The 19,613-nt window shown below is 42.7% G+C and overlaps 1 protein-coding gene across 2 annotated transcripts in view; it reads right to left on the bottom strand.

The window, feature by feature from the left end:
* EML5 (EMAP like 5) overlaps positions 1-11,498 on the bottom strand; it is a 167,192-nt gene extending 155,694 nt beyond the window's left edge. For both annotated transcript variants that reach the window (XM_084841133.1, XM_084841144.1), the window contains exon 1: positions 10,756-11,498. In XM_084841133.1, coding sequence (XP_084697259.1) covers positions 10,756-10,952 — 197 coding nt within the window. In that variant the 5' untranslated portion in view covers positions 10,953-11,498. The remainder of the gene's footprint in view (positions 1-10,755) is intronic.
* Positions 11,499-19,613: the final 8,115 nt, after the last annotated feature.

Here is a 19,613-nt window from a genome sequence, read left to right as displayed (position 1 = left end):
GCCATCAACCTGGATGGCTTTAAAAAGAGATTACACAGTTTCATGGAGGATAAGGCTATCAATGGCTACTGGTTATGATTGCTGTATATTACCTCCAGTATCAGAAGTAGTATACATCTCAATACCAGTATGCTATTGAATTCATGTCCTGCTTGAGGGCTTTCCATATGCATCTGGTTGGCCACTGTGCAAACAGAATGCTGGACTAGATAGACTTTTGATCTGATCCAGCATGACTTTTCTTATGTTCTTACATTAAGCAAGTGCATATTATTTCTCCGTTACTACTGCTTCTACTTCCTTCCCCATCCTCTGTTGTTTCTCCCATGTTGAATTTTAGACTGTATTTGTCCTCTTTTACTTTGTAAGACACCATGCACACTGATATTATCATCATCATCGCCACTATTATTTTGTGTGGATTTGCTGACACCACAATCCTATTCATCTGCAGCATAAAGTGGTGCAAGCTGTGCTTTGTGCTACTGAAGATACTGCAGAATCCTATAACTAGCAAGAGCCAGACGTACAACTTTCTTGCTTGGCAACCCCTCTTTTTACCTCCTAATACTATGGCTTTTATAATTCCAATGAACACCCTCTCTCTTGCCATTAATTCTGCATATGTGTTTTTGCACATTACTTTTGAGATTAGCAGGAGTAGCAGGCAAGAACTAGCCCTGCAGTACCAACAGTGGAACTGGAGCGAAGTTCTCTTATGTGGCCCTGCACTGAGGACCCTTCCTCTTGAACACATGAACTGTACTGCCTGCATAGTGGCTTATTTGATTGGAACAGCAACAGTTTGGGCATGGGAAATCAGTATGCTATATGCAAGCATAAGGAAAAATGATCCTTTCCAACTACTCCAGGTTGGGCACAGTGTAGCACAAACACAGCATAGCGTCAGGGAACTCTGGCTATATTCTGCATTTGGGGAATAGATTGTGGCAAACACATACAGTTTCTTCTACCTGGTGTTCTTGTGCACATGCAGATGCCACATGAACACATGCTTTCCATGCAAAAAGTCCCAAATTAAATCCCTGCCATCTCCAAGTACTGCTGAGAAAGACTCCTGCCAGTCAGTGTAGACAATATTGGGATAGATCACCCAATAATCTGGCTCCTTATAAGGCAGCTTCCTATGTTCTTTTTTCATACTGTGCCATCCATAAGCACAGGGAAACGTCTCAGTTATGCCCAGTGGCTTCAATCCAAAATTGCATGAGCAAATGTCCTTTTTCGCAACAGACCTTCCCCCCTGCACATACCCCAAATCTGCTCCAGAGGGTCCCTCAACTGTCCAAAACAGATTTGGGGATGTGTGGGGTATGCATTGTGGTGGGGAAACAGTTCTGCCAGTGGTTTCTGTTCCACTGGCAGATAGCCAGGGTTGGATACAACCTAATGTTTTTAACTTTTGTTGAATACTGTTCATAAAATAAAAACACTACACAATGGGGGGAAATCTTATTTCGAGTGACAGCATTTAGAAAACGGAATTGCTAACACAGATCTATCTAGATACATCAGATAGTTATACCAGCTTTCCACAACCATAAAGGTACCCAGAGACTACAATATATATTCTTCTTACTTGTTATTTTTTAATGTTAACATTTCTTATGCTCCAGCAGCATTCAATATTTTTTGTCAACTTTAGCAATGGAGAAGTATTGTCTGTTGCATTTCACAATTATCAGTCTGAAGAACATGTTACAGAATGGCATTTTTCTCATACTGATATAGAGAGATTAGGAGCTGGATCCAGACCTAGTCATACTTTGAGAAAACCCACTGAAATCAATGGGACTTAAGTTAGTCATGACTCAGGGTGCAATCCTATGTATGTTTAGACAGAAGTCCTACAACTCCCAGCATGCCCCAGTCAGCCATGCTGGTTGGGTCATGCTGGGAGCTGTAGGGCTTTTTTCTGTCTAAACATGCATAGGATTGCACCCTAACTAAGCCTGGATCCAACCCATAGTCAAGCACTAAAAATGTGGCTTCATTTAAAAGTAAGACAAAATTTTGCTTGCTATAAATTAATTATACAGATTAATTGCCCCAATAATTTAGCTAAATGTAAAGCATGAACATCACACTACTGTTTTCTGGCAATTCCGGCCCCTTCCAGTCTATTGAATCTGACACTGTGACTGGATTTGGACGACGCATTAAGCCCCGATGGTATATTTTTCTGAATTAACCATGATGGCTTAAGCATGTCGTCTGGGCACCTTTTCCCAACTACGGTGGTTTATTTAGTCAAAAGAAGCCTCCCTGGTCAGCCACAGTCTGCAGTGAGGTTTATTTTAGCCAGCATGGCTTAGCATGTCAACTGGCACTCCAGAGTGGTTTAAGCACATCACCTACAGAGAGTGGTCAAAACCACTGCCGCCGCTCTGCTCCACTCAGGTGATCTGTTTCTGAGATCTGCCTAGCAACAGACTGCACTCTTGGCCTGTGTCTGTCCTCACCCCTTCCTCAGCGGTGTGTCCTGCAAACATCCAAAGTGTCAAAACCCCACATTTCCCATAGAGAGGCATAGCTGCGCAGGGTTTTAGTTCTGCCTTGGATGCATCCCCACAAGGGACACCTGTGTATGAAATTTGGCTCCAGTACTGCAAACTTTCAAGGGTTTAGAGCTACCATCCCTGTTGGATACAAAGTGCCTTAGTAGATTCAATGCAGTATTAAGCAAACCCAGTTTTAAACAAGCCAAATAAGCTGCAATGAATATAAACTTGAGCACACTCTGGGAGAGAGCGGAGGACAGGAAGGCCTGGCATGCTATGTTCCATGGGATCATGAAGAGTCGGACATGACTTAACGACTGAACAACAACAAATGCCAATAAACTGCTTCCTTTTATTTCTGTGTTGTTTGTTTGCTGCTGGCAAGGGGGGAAGGCCTGGACACTGGGGCTGCGGGATAGGAATAAAAAATGGGGTGGGGGGAGGGGAGGGGAAGCAGGGGTGGAAGCAAAGGGAAAGGAAGCAAATGGTTTGTTTCAGCTTGCTTTTCCGTGAAAAAGCAAAGTTGCGCAATTATCCAGTAGTGCAAGTGATGGCTCCCCATGAGGAGACCTGCATATTACATTTCACTGCATTCCTGCAAACTTTCAAGGAGTTAAAGCCCCCACCCCCTTTTTGGTGCAGAGACAGAGGACACAAGAAGATGCACCCTAGCATGCAGCCAACCAATCAGAGAGGAATGTCACGCAGCTTCAGCGTGAGGGTCGGCGGGATATGGTATCCAGTGCAAAGGAAGCTGGGATACCATCCCAGCCAACCGGGAGGACCAGAGAGGGTCGAGGGGGAGGGGGAAATAAGCCATGCTGCGAGGTTAATTGTCCAGTTGTATGAGGGATCACAGTAGCTTATTTTCATAATAAGCTACTGTGAGAACCTTATACAACACCATGGCTGACGTGAGAACCCACCCAGTGATACTAAGCACATTACATATAATAAAGGCTATTAAAATCAGTGGTCCTTAGCTCACAGTAAATGTATTTGGAATTAAGATATAGAGGGAAACCAATCATCTATGTGGTCCTATCATTTCAACAGGAAATGCACTGCCACAGAGCTCTGTCCTCAGCAACAAGGGGATGAGTCATAGCTCAGTAGTAGAGCACATGTTTTACATGCACAAGATCCTAGGTGCAATTCCAGCATTTCCAGATGGGGCTGGGAAATTCCTCTAAAATTCTGAAAAGCTGCTGACAGTCAGTGTAGACTGTACTGAGCTACACAGATCAATGGTATGAGGAAGACTGGTTGGCCTCTACTCTGTTGTCCTTCCACTGGCAGGCAAAGACATTTCTATTTAGGCAGGCATTTGGCATATAAGCTGGTCTGCTGCTGAAGGGGTTTTTAATTGGTGCACTTTATTTCTTTTATTATTGTGTTTTTAATTGCATTTCACTTTATTTGCTTTTATGTCTTGTTTTAATTAAGATTTTGTTTTAAATCTGGATATTATTATTAGTTGCCATTCCTTAGCAGAAAAGCAGGATATAAATTAAACAAATACATTGTCTGACTCTGTAAAAGGCAGCTTCCTATGATCCTAAATAAAGGGGGAAACTAACTGAAGAAATAATCTTTCTTTAAACATAAACTTCAACTTTACTGCAAACAGAAAATGAATTAAGAAATTACTTTTTTAAGACGTAGGAAAGTCAGATCTTGTCTAAAAACAAAGACATTATATTTATAGTTTTAAAACTAGTTACCCCAAAGCCTCATTATGCTTTAACAAAAGTGCACTTGCTAACTAACAAAAAATTCCAGAGAGCCAGAAGATTCAAATGTTTTCAACTATGCTACATAATTTCTCTACATAAATATACATGATGTGATCTGTTATCTTTTCATCACATATATAAGAAAGAAAAAAATCCCAATGCATTCCAGCTTCAGAAAATCTGGGCTAAAGATACTGATCCCCTTCTAAAGATCCCCTTCATGGATCACTGCCTCCCCTTCATGGATCATTGCCTTGTTGTGGCGAAGGGGCTTGCGTAACTCAGTGAAGCCATAAGCTATGCCGTGCAGGGCCACCCAAGACGGACAGGTCATGGCAGAGAGTTCTGACAAAATGTGGTCCACTGGAGAAGGAAATGGCAACCCACTCCAGTATTCTTGCCAAGAAAACCCCATGGAACGTATCACAAGGCTAAAAGATATGACGCCGGAAGACGAGCCCCTCAGGTCGGAAGGTGTCCAATATACTACTGGGGAAGAGCAGAGGGAATTTCCAAGTAGCGCCAGAAAGAGTGAAGCGGCTGGGCCAAAGCCGAAAGGACACTCAGCTGTGGATGTGTCTGGCGGTGAAAAGAAAATCCGATGCTGTAAAGAACAATATTGTTTAGGAACCTGGAATGTCAGATCAATGAATCAAGATAAGCTGGAGGTGGTCAAATGTGAGATGGCAAGATTGAACATCGACATCTTGGGAATCAGTGAACTAAAATGGACAAGTATGGGTGAATTTAATTCAGGTGACCATCATATCTACTACTGTGGGCAAGAATCCCTTAGAAGAAATGGAGTAGCACTCATAGTCAACAAAAGGGTGGGAAAAGCAGTACTGGGGTACAATCTCAAAAACGATAGAATGATCTCAGTACGAATCCAAGGCAAACCATTCAACATCACAGTAATTCAAGTAAATGCCCCAACCACTCAGGCCGAAGAAGCTGAGGCTGATCAGTTCTATGAAGACCTACAACACCTTCTAGAACTAACACCAAAAAAAGATGTCCTCTTCATCATAGGGGATTGGAATGCTAAAGTAGGAAGTCGAGAAATCACCAGGATAACAGGCAAGCATGGCCTTGGTGTACAAAATGAAGCAGGACAAAGGTTAATAGAGTTTTGCCAAGAGAACACGCTGATAATGGCAAACGCTCTTTTCCAACAGCACAAGAGGCGATTCTAAACATGGACATCACCAGGTGGTCAATATCGAAATCAGATTGATTATGTCCTTTGCAGCCAAAGATGGAGAAGCTCTATACAGTCAGCAAAAACAAGACCTGGAGCTGACTGTGGCTCAGATCATGAGCTTCTTGTTGCAAAATTTTGGCTTAAATTGAAGAACGTAGGGAAAACCACTAAACCATTCAGGTATGACCTCGATCATATCCCTTATGAATATACAGTGGAGATGAGGAATAGATTTAAGGGATTCTACCTGATAGAGTGCCTGAGGAACTATGGATGGAGGTCTGTAACATTGTTCAGGTGGCAGCAACTCAATCCATCCCAAAGAAAAAGAAATGCAAGAAAGCAAAGTGGCTGTCTGATGAGGCTTTACAAGTAGCTCACGAAAGAAGGGAAGCGAAAAGCAAGGGAGAAAGGGGAAGATATACCCAACTGAATGCAGAGTTCCAGAGAATAGCAAGGAGAGACAAGAAGGCCTTCTTAAATGGACAATGCAAAGAAATCCAAGAAAACAACAGAATGGGAAAGACTAGAGATCTTTTCAAGAAAACTGGAGATCTCAAGGGAACGTTTTGTGCAAAGACGGGCATGATAAAGGACAAAGAAGGCAGGGACCTAACAGAAGCAGATGAGATTAAGAAGAGGTGGAAAGAATACACAGAAAAACTATACAGGAAAGATCTTAACGTCCCTGATAGCCATGATAGTGCGGTCACTGAACTTGAGCTGGACATCCTCGAGAGTGAAGTCAAGTGGGCCTTAGGAAGCATTACTAACAACAAAGCTAGCGGAGATGACAGTATTCCAGCTGAGCTATTTGAGATCCTAAAAGATGATGCTGTTAAAGTGCTCCACTCAATATGCCAACACATTTGGAACACTCAACAGTGGCCACAAGACTGGAAAAGGTCAGTTTACATTCCAATTCCAAAGAAGGGCAATGCCAAAGAGTGTTCAAACTACCGCACAATTGCGCTCATTTCACATGCCAGCGAGGTGATGCTCAAACTCCAAGCTAGGCTTCAGCAGTATGTGAACCGAGAACTACCGGAAGTACAAGCAGGGTTTCGAAGAGGCAGAGGAATTAGAGATCCAATCGCTAACTTTCGCTGGATCATGGAGAAAGCAAGAGAATTCCAGAAAAACGTCTATTTCTGCTTCATTGACTACGCTAAAGCCTTTGATTGTGTGGATCACAACAAACTGTGGCAAATTCTTAAAGAGATGGGAGTACCAGACCACCTTACCTGTCTCCTGAGAAACCTGTACGAGGGCCAAGAAGCAACAGTAAGAACCAGACATGGAACAACCGATTGGTTCCAAATTGGGAAAGGAGTACGACAAGGCTGCATATTGTCGCCCTGCTTATTTAACTTATATGCAGAGTACAACATGAGAAACGCCGGGTTGGATGAATCACAGGTCGGAATTAAGATTGCTGAGAGAATTATCAACAACCTCAGATATGCAGATGATACCACCCTAATGGCAGAAAGCGAAGAGGATCTCAAGAGCCTCTTGTTGAGGGTGAAAGCTGGTTTGAAATTCAACATTAAAAAAACGAAGATAATGGCATCTGGTCCCATCACTTCCTGGCATATGGAAGGGGAAGAAATGGAAGCAGTGACAGATTTTACTTTCTTGGGCTTCAAGATCACCGCAGACAGTGACTGTAGCCATGAAATTAAAAGACACTTGCTCCTTGGGAGGAAAGCTATGGCAAACCTAGACAGCACAGTAAGAAGCAGAGACATCACCTTGCCGACAAAGGTCCGTCTAATCAAAGCTATGGTTTTCCCAGTAGTAACGTATGGCTGTAAGAGCTGGACTATAAGGAAGGCTGAGCGCCGAAGAATTGATGCTTTCGAACTGTGGTGCTGGAGAAGACTCTTACGAGTCCCCTGGACTGCAAGGAGGTCAAATCAGTCAATCCTAAAGGAAATCAACTCTGACTGCTCATTGGAAGGACAGATACTGAAACTGAAGCTCAAATATTTTGGCCACCTAATGCGAAGAGAAAACTCCCTGGAAAAGACCCTGATGCTGGGAAAGACTGAAGGCAAAAGGAGAAGGGGACGGCAGAGGATGAGATGCCTAGATAGCATCACCGATGCAATGAATATGGACTTGAGCACACTCCGGGAGAGAGCGCAGGACAGGAAGGCCTGGCGTCCATGGGGTCACGAAGAGTCGGACACGACTTAACAACTGAACAACAACAACAAAGATACTGATCTCATGACCCTTTAATCTAATCCCTGACTGGTAACAATGTGTAGTGGCTACACAAAATAATACTGAGTCATGTACATAATAATATAGTCAAAATAAAGATGTGTCATTTTATGGCTACCCAAAATAATATAGAGGCTTGCTGCTTGCTGTTTTTCAGCAGCTGTTTCAAAATATTGAAATATTAGTGATACAAGATATGTATTAGGATTTCCCCGTTTGAACATTCTCTCATTGAACAGAAACTTCCACCTGAACACACCACGTTCTCTTAGCTTCTCTGCACAAATAAGAGATCCAACATATCATACTAACTACACAGATTCTGCTATTATCATGTGCCAAGAACTTGAAATCAAAATTCTGTGCCAAGAAAAGCAATTCTGGAAAAACCACTGCAACGAAGCTCTGACCATAGAACCTGCTGAACCCTAGGAATCAGTAGCCGCCATATCATCCCTCTTGCCTACCTCTATGATCTGTGTCTTAGCCCTGGATATGTGGCTGAAAAGCTCCCCTGATGGGTAGAACCCTGGCCTGATCTTTCTTTTCCTATCGGACAGCTGTACTGTTGGCTTTGGACTCAACACCACACAATTTGTTGCCACTTCTGCAGCAAGGTTTATGTGTGCTTCAATTACTTGACTGCAGTGAGACTGAAATCTAAGCCACAGAGCAAGACAATTTGGTTGTCCGGCAGAATGTGTTTGCTTCTGCTGGGAAGAGGCAAGGAGCACTCAAACCCCACCCCAACACTAGAAATCTTTCTGAGCCCTTTCCTAGTTTCTGAGATTTCACCAGACATTGCCCATACAACCTGTCACATCTATCTTTGCAGCCATATTGAGCTAGAAAGCTGATTTTCTTTTTAAATGAAACAGAAATTCTCAGGATGCTGAATTCTTTGTGTTATTACAACACCTGCACAAAATCATGGATTACACACAATTCTTATTGTGTATTTTGTACAAATGAGAGAAGCATTATAGAAAAGGAAAATTTGAAGATCAAGGAAAACTATACTGAAACTGGAAAATTTGAAGAGCTAATGCCCATCGACTATTACGTAGTGGTGGAATACAGTGGTATTGCATAACGTGAGCAACGTCTTCTGTTGCTCATTGCATCAACAGAAGGAGATAGCCATCTGGCTTACCCCCATCTTATCAATCACTGACTACCCTCTTGATGCATCTGTGGATACCTGGGAGTTAGTGGTATCCTCCCATTAAAATACGCTTTTCTACATTGGATGAAAGCAATTGGGACAAAAAATACAGGCAAACACAGCAAAGCCAAAATATCTACTACAAACTAAAGATGCATAGCTAGGAAAGACATTCCACCCTTACTAATATTACACTCTGGGTAGTATCCAATGTTAGTCCTACATAGAGTAGATCCATTGAAATGAACGGACAAGTTAGTCACAACTAACTTAAGTCCCATTCATTCAGTAGGTCTACTCTATGTAGGACTAACATTGGATACTACCTAATATCTCCCAGAAAGTCTATGCAGATTCTTCTAACATTTCTTTTGAGTTTTAAATAAGAACTTGTCAAGTCATCAAACATTTAACATTTAATGGGAAAGTGTTAGACTACCAGATATGCAACAAGAAGCAATGCCTTATTTCTGCTTGGGATTTTGTGTATGTAAAACACCATCAGCTATCAATAGTCCAAAAGCCAGGGGGAAATTCCATTGTCACCAATCTAAAAAAATTATGGTAAAATTCTAATTATAGAGAAATTGAAGCAAAGGTGCTTCAGAATTTATATTCAGTTTCACCAATTGTCACCCATAAGCCTTAACAGATTCCCAAACCAGTGTTTTTAATGTCCCTTTCTAAGACTTTGGCAATTCTGTGCTAACTATGACAACTAGACATGTGTAAAATTGTGATTACATGGGAACATATACTAACGCAGTAAGGTAATAAATGAAGAAATATATCAACAATATATTTTTGTGAGTTTACTGATTTGAACAAATGAGAAAAATTCAGGAAAACCCATTACCTGAAGCAGAGACAAGTATATTTTACTGCAGAACCAGCATAAATCAGGGAGTGTTTGTTAATGGATGAAGGGGGTGGGGGAGTAGACAAATATTGTCAAAATTTAAATAGCACACTTTGTGGGAATGGATAAGGGGAAATGTGTACATGCCAGAATTCAAGTCCATATTTCAGGGAGGAGGTAAATACTGTCCTTCCACCTGACCAAACAGATGCTTACAGTACTTCAGAAATATGTTTAAGTTTGCACTTTGGAAAATCCCAACAATTTCATCAAGTGCAGGAGGAGAGCAGCCTGAAAATGCCTTTCTCTGTGCCTCTGGCTGTGTGAAACCAGCAGGAGGATAGTATTGTTAAGAGGGCGCCCTCAGTTGATCTCAACAATTGCAACATTACAGATCACTGATAACAGATGCGTTTGCGACAGGGGGTGGGAGCAAGGGTGGCATATGAATCCAAGTCAGTGGATGCAGTCTATATTTATACGGTAATTTTTTTAAAAAAATCTGGGTTTTTTTCTTTTATATATTAAAAAATCCTTAGGCATCAGTGAAATACATGTGGGTCCAAACTTTTATCTTATCCCCCAAAGCAGGAGGAAATAACCTACTGCCTGTTATCAACTGTCCTTGAGAACTGGAGTGAAGATTATTTCTTGCACATTATTGCACTGGATCAAGGAAAGAGAGTGGAACTGCAGTGAAAGGGAAACAAGTGCTAGTCCATGGGAAAATAAATAAATAACATAGTCCCCTGGAATAGAGGTGGGGAGAGAAAATATTGCCCAGACCATTAGAATCCCAGATAACAGCATTTCTCAGGACTGGGATCAAACGAGGACCCTGGTGCCCTAAGGAGAGCGCCTGCCCGTCGTTGCTGTTCTCACTAGGCGGAGAGGAAAAGCAGCGGTTGTCTGTGGCGATCGAGCGTGTTGTCCTGTCCTCATGATTCCTGCAGGGACGGCGTTTAAAGCGGGTTTGGGTGGAAACGAGGAAGGGGGCGGAGGAGGAAGAAGGGAAGGGGCTTCCCGGGCGTCCCTACCTGATGATGTCGTCCTGGTGCCCCAGGTAGAATTTCTGCCGGTGCTCCCGGGGGCTATAGACCACCCCGACGCCCGCCACGAAATAAACGATCTCCTTGGCAGCCGTGTAGTAAAGGTTGTTGCGGCACTGGTGACCTCGATAGCCATAAACCCACTCCAGCCTCAGGTGGCAGTTCGGGGGGCTCCGGTCGGCCATGGCCCGCCTTTCCCTTCGCGCCTGGAGATCGGGTCCTTCCCGCCGGAGCCCCAAAGGGAGGGAGGAGGGGGTCGGGGTCGTTCGTCCCCCTGCCCCGGGATCGGTGTCTCCCCCCGCTTAATCCAGAGCCACCGACATGGAACCGTCTCAGACAGCCGCCGCCGCCGCCAGTCGGTCCTCCTCACAGGAGACGTCGCGGACCGCGCTGGGCTCGCCTCCTCCTGGCAGCGCTGCGGCTGCTGCCGCCGCCGCCGCCGCTGCTGTTACTGCTAGACATGGCTGCGCGGCGGCACGGCCCCGGCTCCTCGACTATCATCAGCCCGCTGGGCCCGGCGGCGGCGGCGGCGACTGGGCAAAAACTCCAGCCCAAGCCGGGCAAAATCCCTGCCCTCCCTCGCCTCAGCAGCTCGACGCTCCTGCCTCGGCCGGCTCGAAACCCGCGTCGCGCTCCTCCCGCGACGTCAACCGTCTCCCCACTTTTTCCTTCGGTCTGCGGCTGCGCAGTCTCCCTTCGTCTTCTCGCTGGCTCGCGGTCTCTTCTTCCGCGTCGTCGTCTCCTCGAGGCGCGCTTTCCACCGGCTGGAGGTGCCCCTTCCCCTGCAACTCCCCCCTCCCCGCCCTTGAAGGGGACCTCGGCGCAACGGCTGCCCTGGTCCGGCCCCCGTGACTCCCTCGCGCCGCTTGAGGAAAAAAGGCGCGAAGAAGGGGGAGGCGCGAAGAAGCAAGGAGAGTACCTCGGAGATTCAAATCGCTTTGCTAAGGGGAAGAGGAAAGCGGTTCTGGGTCAAAATTTTTCCCAAAGTATAAGTCAGAACCAACAATAAAATTCAGCACAAAACCTTCCACAGGGTGAACGCGACTGTCATCTTATTCCTAGTAAAATACTCTCCCTTTCCTCGGTTTCTTACGAACAGTATATTCTGTTCTCCCGAGGCGCCGTTCAGTTTAGAACAGCAGCTACCCCACTTCAACTCAGAGCTGGATTCAGATGAAAACATACCCAAAACTACGTTTCCCCTGCCCTGCTCTGGCTGAGTGCGTGCTAAAATTCAGTGCTTAAGCACCGCCATTTCAAAGGTTGATTTTTTTAAATCATACGAACAGGTCTAATATCTGACACACGCACGCACGCCCAAAGTGTCACGCAAATATGTTGTGAACAGCTTTAGTTCCCATTGTACTATCACTTCTTTTCAACATTCGTCGCAGACAAATTCCCATTAACTAACCAACCGCTATGTGCAGCGTGGTGCTATATTCTATCTATCTATCTATCTATCTATCTATCTATTTATTTATTTATTTTTATTTACTACATTTATATCCCACCTTTTTTCCTCTTTGAGGAATCCAAAGTGGCGTACATAATCCTCCTCCTCTCCATTTTAGCCTCACAACAACAACCCTGTGAGGTAGGTTGGGCTGAGAGTCTGAGAGCCCAAAGTCACCCAGTGAGCTTCCATGGCTGAGTGGGGACTAGAAACCAGATCTCCTGGCTCCCAGTCCAACACTCTAGCCACTGCACCTCACTGGCTCTCTATTCTACACTCTCCATGGTGCTGAATTTTGTAACACCGCTCACATTTGTTCACAAATGGTTTTATCCCGACATCTAACCTGTTAAGGCATTTCTTTAAAATATTTTCAAGGACCAGAAACATTATGTATTTAGTTAATTAAACAAACAAACAAACAAACACATTTCTAACTCCAAATGCTAGAGGAACAATGCACATATTAAAGGGGCAATTCTATGCACTCTTACTTGGGAGTAAATCCAATGGATTTCACATGCACACCTAATATGCAACACAAAATAATGATACAGAAAACATGACAAATGTTACCCTCTACAACCATTATCACCACATTTATCCAGGGCACTATCAAAAAGCAGTACAAATAAAAAAGGTCTTATGCCACAACTAAATGATGATCAAGCTCAAGCTTTTGCAATTCTCCAGTGAAGAAAAGTTCTACAGTTGGGGGTACACCATTGAGTATGTCTTGTTATATGTCTGCAGATTTAAACTTAGCACACATATATTAAACTCAAAAGTGTAACTGAGTTCGACCTTAGAAATCATGACAAGAAATAGGAATATATAAGAAAACAGGGGCAGAGGAAGTCTTAAATACAATAGACTCAAAATGTTAAGAGCTTTATAAGTCACAAACCAGTACACTGAATTTTGCCAGAATGCCAATGTTGTGTCAGTGAGCAAACTGGACCAGTAGTGTTACATGCATTCAGTGACATGCTATCTCAGTATCAAATCTACCATTTTTAGGCAAGGTCCTGGAGCATGTGGTGGCTTCTCAACTCCAGGCAGTGTTGGATAATGCTGATTATTTGGATCCATTTCAATCTGGGTTCAGGCCTGGCTTTGGATAGAAACAGTCATTGTTGTCCTGGTAGATGGCTTGTGCCAGGGAATGGACAGCGGGGAGTGCAGCCCTGTTAGTTATCCTTGACCCCTCAGCAACTTTCAGTACCACTGACCCAGGTATCCTTCTGGATCTCTTTTTTGGTTGGCCAAAGGAGGCACCATATGTTGGTTTCAGTTCTTTCTGGACAGATTGTCTCAGAAAGCAGTGCTGGGGGATGTCTGCGCCACCCCATGGCCAGCAGCCTATGGGGTGCTACAAGGCTCCATCCTGTCCCCTATGCTCTCAAATTCTGTATGAAACTGCTGCGGGAAGTCATTTGGAGGTTGAAGTGCCATCAACATGCAGTTGACTCTCAGTTCTACCTCTCATTTCCATCTAATGATCCTAGGGAGGCTGTTGAATGTCTGTTCCAGTGTCTTCAGGTGGTTTGGGGATGGATTAGGGTTGTGTCAGAAGAATTAAGAACACTAGTTATGTGAATATGGATGAATATTAATTATATTAGTACATTTATTTGTTATTTATTACCCAAATTTATAAACTGCTTTCTACAGAGTTATCAAAGTGGTGAACATACAATATAACTACCATTAAAAAAACCAATAAAACATACACAATAATAAATATATGTTAATCAGCATAGAACTACACACTCTACTGTACACTGCGAACCATAGCTGGCTGGGTCATGCAGGGAAAGCCTGTGTGAAAAGATGGGCCTTAAGAAGACATCTAGGCATTGTGGAGGCCTGTTTAATGACAGTAATGCATTCCAGAGGGGAGTGCTGCAACAATAAATGCTGATTGGGAAATATGGGAGTTGTAGTCCAACAGATCTGGAGGGCACCAGGTTGGGAAAGACTCCTCTATTGCAAGTGCTCCTGAGGCAAATCTCAGGAGTATGTTGCACCCTCAGAAGTGCTCCCTCTGATGATTGTAAAGATTGGGCAGAGACATAACAGGGTGAGGCAATCCCTAAGGTAATCTAGTCCCAAATTGTTTAGAGTTTTATATGTTAACAACAACTTAAACATGGCCTGGTAGCTTATTGGCAACCAGTGAAGTTCTTTTAGCAAAGGTGTAACATGCTGCCAAAAAGTGGTCCCAGTTAGCAGCTGCACTTCGCACCAACCTCAGCTATCAGACCAAGCCCAAGGGTAGCCCCACACAGAGCACATTGCAATAATCCAGTCTTGACTTTAACAAGTTCCTTAACAAAGTCAGTGGCAACTTTGCCATTTCCATCAATGGACAACAAACAGTTCTGAACTCCTAAAATCTGAAGAAGCTTTACAATTGGATTTAAAATTTTGGCATCCATAACAGTGATCTGGCTAAGTAATGATACAAGCACTTGTGGTGGGGCATGTGTTAAGATCTGATGTTCTGTGCTTACCAAGAAACTGAGATTCTAGGTGGTGAATGGTGTAGTGAATCCAGGTTATCTACACACAGAATCTGATTTTATCTTCTATTTGACAGAATTAATTTTCCATCTTCTTGGCGGCTGAGAATATATTAGGAACCATGGGAAAAATTAGTAGGCTTTCTACATATTTATGTTGAGCATATGAACAAATGGAAGTGCTATATACAGAATCAGATCATTGGGCCATCTAGCCACCTACTGCCTACTTTGGCTACTAGCAGCTGGCCAAAGTTTCAGATAGGGGTCTTCCACAGACCCATTGTTACAAGTTAATATATCAGAACAAATTTATTAACTATCTATAAATGGAATCCCTTTACCAAGGGATTACCAAGGAATCCCTGATATCTCAGACAACTTTGAAGACCCCAACCAATGTTAAAATACTTTCTTACACTACATTTCTAAACACGCTTATGAAATAGTAAGTGGCATTGAACACAGTGGGACTTATATCTGAGTAAATACGTATGGGATTGTGCTGGACAATTTTTTTGTATTAGCTATTACAAAAAAACAATACTTCCATAAGCCACTGAAAAATGTGTCCTAAATTGTAAAAATACAGTATCCTTTGCTTTAATATTTTGACTGCTTGCTACTAATCTCTAGTAGTGATCAGAGAGAGTCACCTGGCACTTTTCACATTCCCCCCAGCACTATTCTTCAAGTCACCAGGTGCAAAAAGAGCTGTCAGATACACTCAGCCTACATAGCCTTTTTCCAGCCTGCATTGCATGGCTACTGTTTATCTAATCCATCTAGTTGAAGCAGTGCATATTGAGCACTGTCAATTTATGCTGTAATACAGAAGCCTCGACAGCTTTAAATGAAGCACATAAAGACAGGCGGATTAAATTACATTATCTTTCCTATAAATGTGTTTTCACTGAAAATCTGATTTCCACCTCTCAGATCAAATTGATTTTGAACTAACAGAACTAAATATAGAACTCTACTAAACTCTAATTTTGTGACAGAAATTGCAGAACTAGCTCCTTATCATGATGTGAGCTAACATGACATACAACTTAATGGACCTTTTCAGTATTTTTTCCTTTTTTAGATATTGCTATATAACTACAATAGTGCAGGCTGGTTAATCTAAACAGTGTTATATTTTCATTTTTACATATTTAACTGAAGCACAGATTTGTATTATATCATTCATATATATATATATATATATATAGAGAGAGAGAGAGAGAGAGAGAGAGAAAACACTACTGTACAACAGCTTTAACAGACAACCACCTTGAAAAGCAAACAGACATTCCCTGAAATTAATGCAATGTGCAGTACTGAAGGATTATTGACAGAGGGCACAATCTACTGGGACTACATCCCTTACAAAAACTATTGCAATGGGGAACAAAACAAAACAACAAAAATGAGCCAACAATGTGATGTGGCTGCAAAAAAGACAAATGCTATTTTGGGGATGCATTAATAGAAGTATAGTTTCCAAATCATGTGAAGTACTAGTTCCCCTCTTCTCAGCACTGGTTGGGCCTCATCTTGAGTACTATGTCCAGTTCTGGGCACCACACTTTGTTCTGGGCAGACAAACTGGAAAAGGCTCAGAGGAGGGCAACGAAGATGATCAGGAGACTGGAAACAAAGCCCTATGAGGAGAGACTGAAAGAACTGGGCATGTTTAGCCTTGAGAAGAGAAGACTGAGGGGAGATAGGATAGCACTCTTCAAGTACTTGAAAGGCTGTCACAGAGAGGAAGGCCAGGATCTCTTCTTGATCCTCCCAGAGTGCAGGACACAGAATAATGGGCTCAAGCGACAGGAAGCCAGATTCCGGCTGAACATCAGGAAAACCTCCTGACTGTTAGAGCAATACGACAATGGAACCAATGACCTAGGGAGGTAGTGGGCTTTGCCACACTGGATGCATTCAAGATGAGGCTGGACAGCCATCTGTCAGGGATGCTTTGTCTTAGATTCTTGCACTGAGCAGGGGGTTGGACTCGATAGTCTTATAGACCCCTTCCAACCCTACTATTCTATGATTCTATGAAAAGTTTACATTCCATTAATTTAAACAAGACTTGTTTATTGCAACTCTATGTACAGTACAGCTTTCTGAATTACCATTTTTAAAAAGGGAGAACAAGTTAAATGAAAATCAGTGTGCATGTCTGAAGTCTAAATAAATAACATGTGAATTTCCAATTAATGTTCATGTGTGATATTTCAATGAATAAATACAAAATTTAGAGCTTTCCTCCACATTGCTGGAGCATGCACTCAAAAGAGTTTTGTTGGATTTGCTCTCAAGTCCCACTATTGGGACAATTGCCTTGGCATTTCTGAGCATTGCACTTGTGTCTACACCATTGTTCCATCATGGAAGAAGGTTGGATAGTAAAAACAGGTTAGATCATCATAGTGGTTCATAGCTGGCTGACGACTGGATAGCAGCTGTCCAGTTTTTATATTTTGCACCTTTATTCTCCCACTTGTTTAAGCTGGAGACAGAGCTAGGAGATCAGAGGCATTTTGAGAACATGCATATGATCAGGTTGCATGTTGCAGTTCTAATCCAGATTGAAGAGGAGACTGAAAAAGAAATATTGAGATGTTTATTTAGTTATCAGTTTGTTTGTTTGTTTATTATTTATTACATATGGGGAGCAAGTAGAAAGTGGATTTGGGGGAACCATTTTTGGGTAGGGGAAACAGGAGAAAATTAATTTGGGAAAGAAATTGAGGGAGTTTGAATTTTGGGAAAGGGAAATTAATTTGAGGAAATGTATTTTGTGGAAGAATTATGGGAGTAATTAACTTTGGAGATCCTGCTGTTGGGACATAAAACTTCAGATATAAATATTTTAATAAATGGAATAAAGTGTTTTTTGGAAGAGGAAATTAATTTGCAAGAATGAATTATTGGAAGGGGAAGTGATTTGGTGTGATCTGGGAAAGAAAAGGAATCTGGGGGGTATCTGAGAGGTTTATAAATCTGTAAAGAGATAAAATATTTTGGGAGCATGTGGGGCAGAGGAATAGTAATTGGGGTTGGTTGTTGAATAAAGCATAGGAAGATCACTACTGGATCAGAACAAGATCCATCTAGTCCAGCATTTTGTTTCCAACACTAGGCAGCCAGATGCCACTGAATACTCAGAAGCAGGGCATGAAGGTAATGGCCTTCTCCTGTTGTTTATCATTAGCATATGATCGTCAGGGTATACTGTTTCTGAACATGGAGGTTCTGTTTATCAACTATTTATTTATCTTTGGTTACCACCAAATAGAAATGCATAGGCCATGGCATGAACTACAGGGACTTCTGTAAGGATCATAGCAGCCTGGGAAATTGGTATGACAAGAATGCAGTACCTCTTTCAGCCCGAGGGCCAAATTTCCTTTTGGAGAAGCTCTTGGGGGCTGCATTCCAGTGCATTCCAAAGCCAGAAGGGCTAAGGCCAAAAACATCAAAAATACCACCATATTTTAGCTTAAAACTCTTACTGACAGTAACTAAGCTTTAGCAAAGATATTTCAACCTTTTAGAATAGAGAAAAAAAACTGTACGAAGGCCAGGAAACCACCAAACTACTGGTGGTTGGGGAAAAGGATTATGGCTTTCTGGGGAACCCCAGAGGCCTGGATTTCGGCTCCAGGCCTAAGGTTCACCACCCCTAATATAAGAGAAGACATTGACCCCATTCTCACATTAATTAACCCATGATTTGCTGCAGCATGTGCCCCGTATGTGCTGCCACCATTTTGCATACGCGCAACCTCCAATCAGGCCAATCAGAGCTTGCTCCATGTCATCAGAACCCAGGCATTATAGTGGGTTAAACAATTCAAAGGTAACCTACAATTAGTTGTTAGATTAACCGTGGCTTGTTTAACCCACGGTTAACCTATAGCATCTGGGTTCAGATAACACAGAGCAACCTCCAATCAGCCCAATCGGAGGTTGCATATCCAAAATGATGGTGGCAGCACAAGTCTGGCACATACTGCAGCACCTCATGGGTTAATTAACCCATGATCTGCTGCCATTACATGCAAACAGCCCCATTCCTTGAGATAACCTAGTCCCAAGTTGTATAGGGCTTTGTATAATACCAGCACCTTAAACCTAGCTCAGTAGCAGACTGGAAGCCAGCCAGCATGGATCCTTCAGCACAAGCATAACATACACACAGTAAGGCACCCCAGTTAGTAACCTAACCACTGCATTTGTACCGGTTGCAGCTTCCAACCCAGCCCTAAGGGCAGCCCCACATAAAGTGCATTATAGTAATCCAATGAGCAACGATGGATAGATCTATTCTCCATTATTTTGTCTAATGTTTTAAAAGTCATATAAAGTAGTAGCCATCACCACATATTCTAGCAGTGAATTAAATAAGTTAGTTATATGTTGTGTGAAGAAGCAATGTGTGCAGAACCAATAGAACATCCATATAGTAATGACTGCCCTAATTGTTATTTAAGGTGTAATCCTATGCATACTTAGACAGAAAAAAGACCTACAACTCCCAGCATGCCTTTTGTTGTTGTAGGCCTTTTTTTCTGTCTAAACATGCATAGGATTGCACCTTAAAGAGTTACTGCAGAGTTGACAGAACTGGAGATCAGGAATGACAAGAAACAGAAACACCTTTAATATGTCACCTATGGACATGTACATATATTACCTGTGATAGACTCTCCTAAGTTCAGATGCTGTGACCACCTCCCATGACAGAACTTCTGAGTTCCATTATATTACACTTACTTACTACCATTTGTGTGCCAAGTATTGTACAGGATACAGACGTGGCACACTTTGGTGAACAGATCCAAAGGTAGACATGGCTCTTGTATCTT

The sequence above is a fragment of the Heloderma suspectum genome, chromosome 1, assembly GCF_057233095.1.
Source record: "Heloderma suspectum isolate Gila_16-S chromosome 1, 16-S_ref, whole genome shotgun sequence".
NCBI lineage: Eukaryota > Metazoa > Chordata > Lepidosauria > Squamata > Helodermatidae > Heloderma > Heloderma suspectum.
The sequence above is the reverse complement of the archived record's forward strand: the minus strand, read 5'-3'. Positions and strand labels throughout refer to the sequence as shown.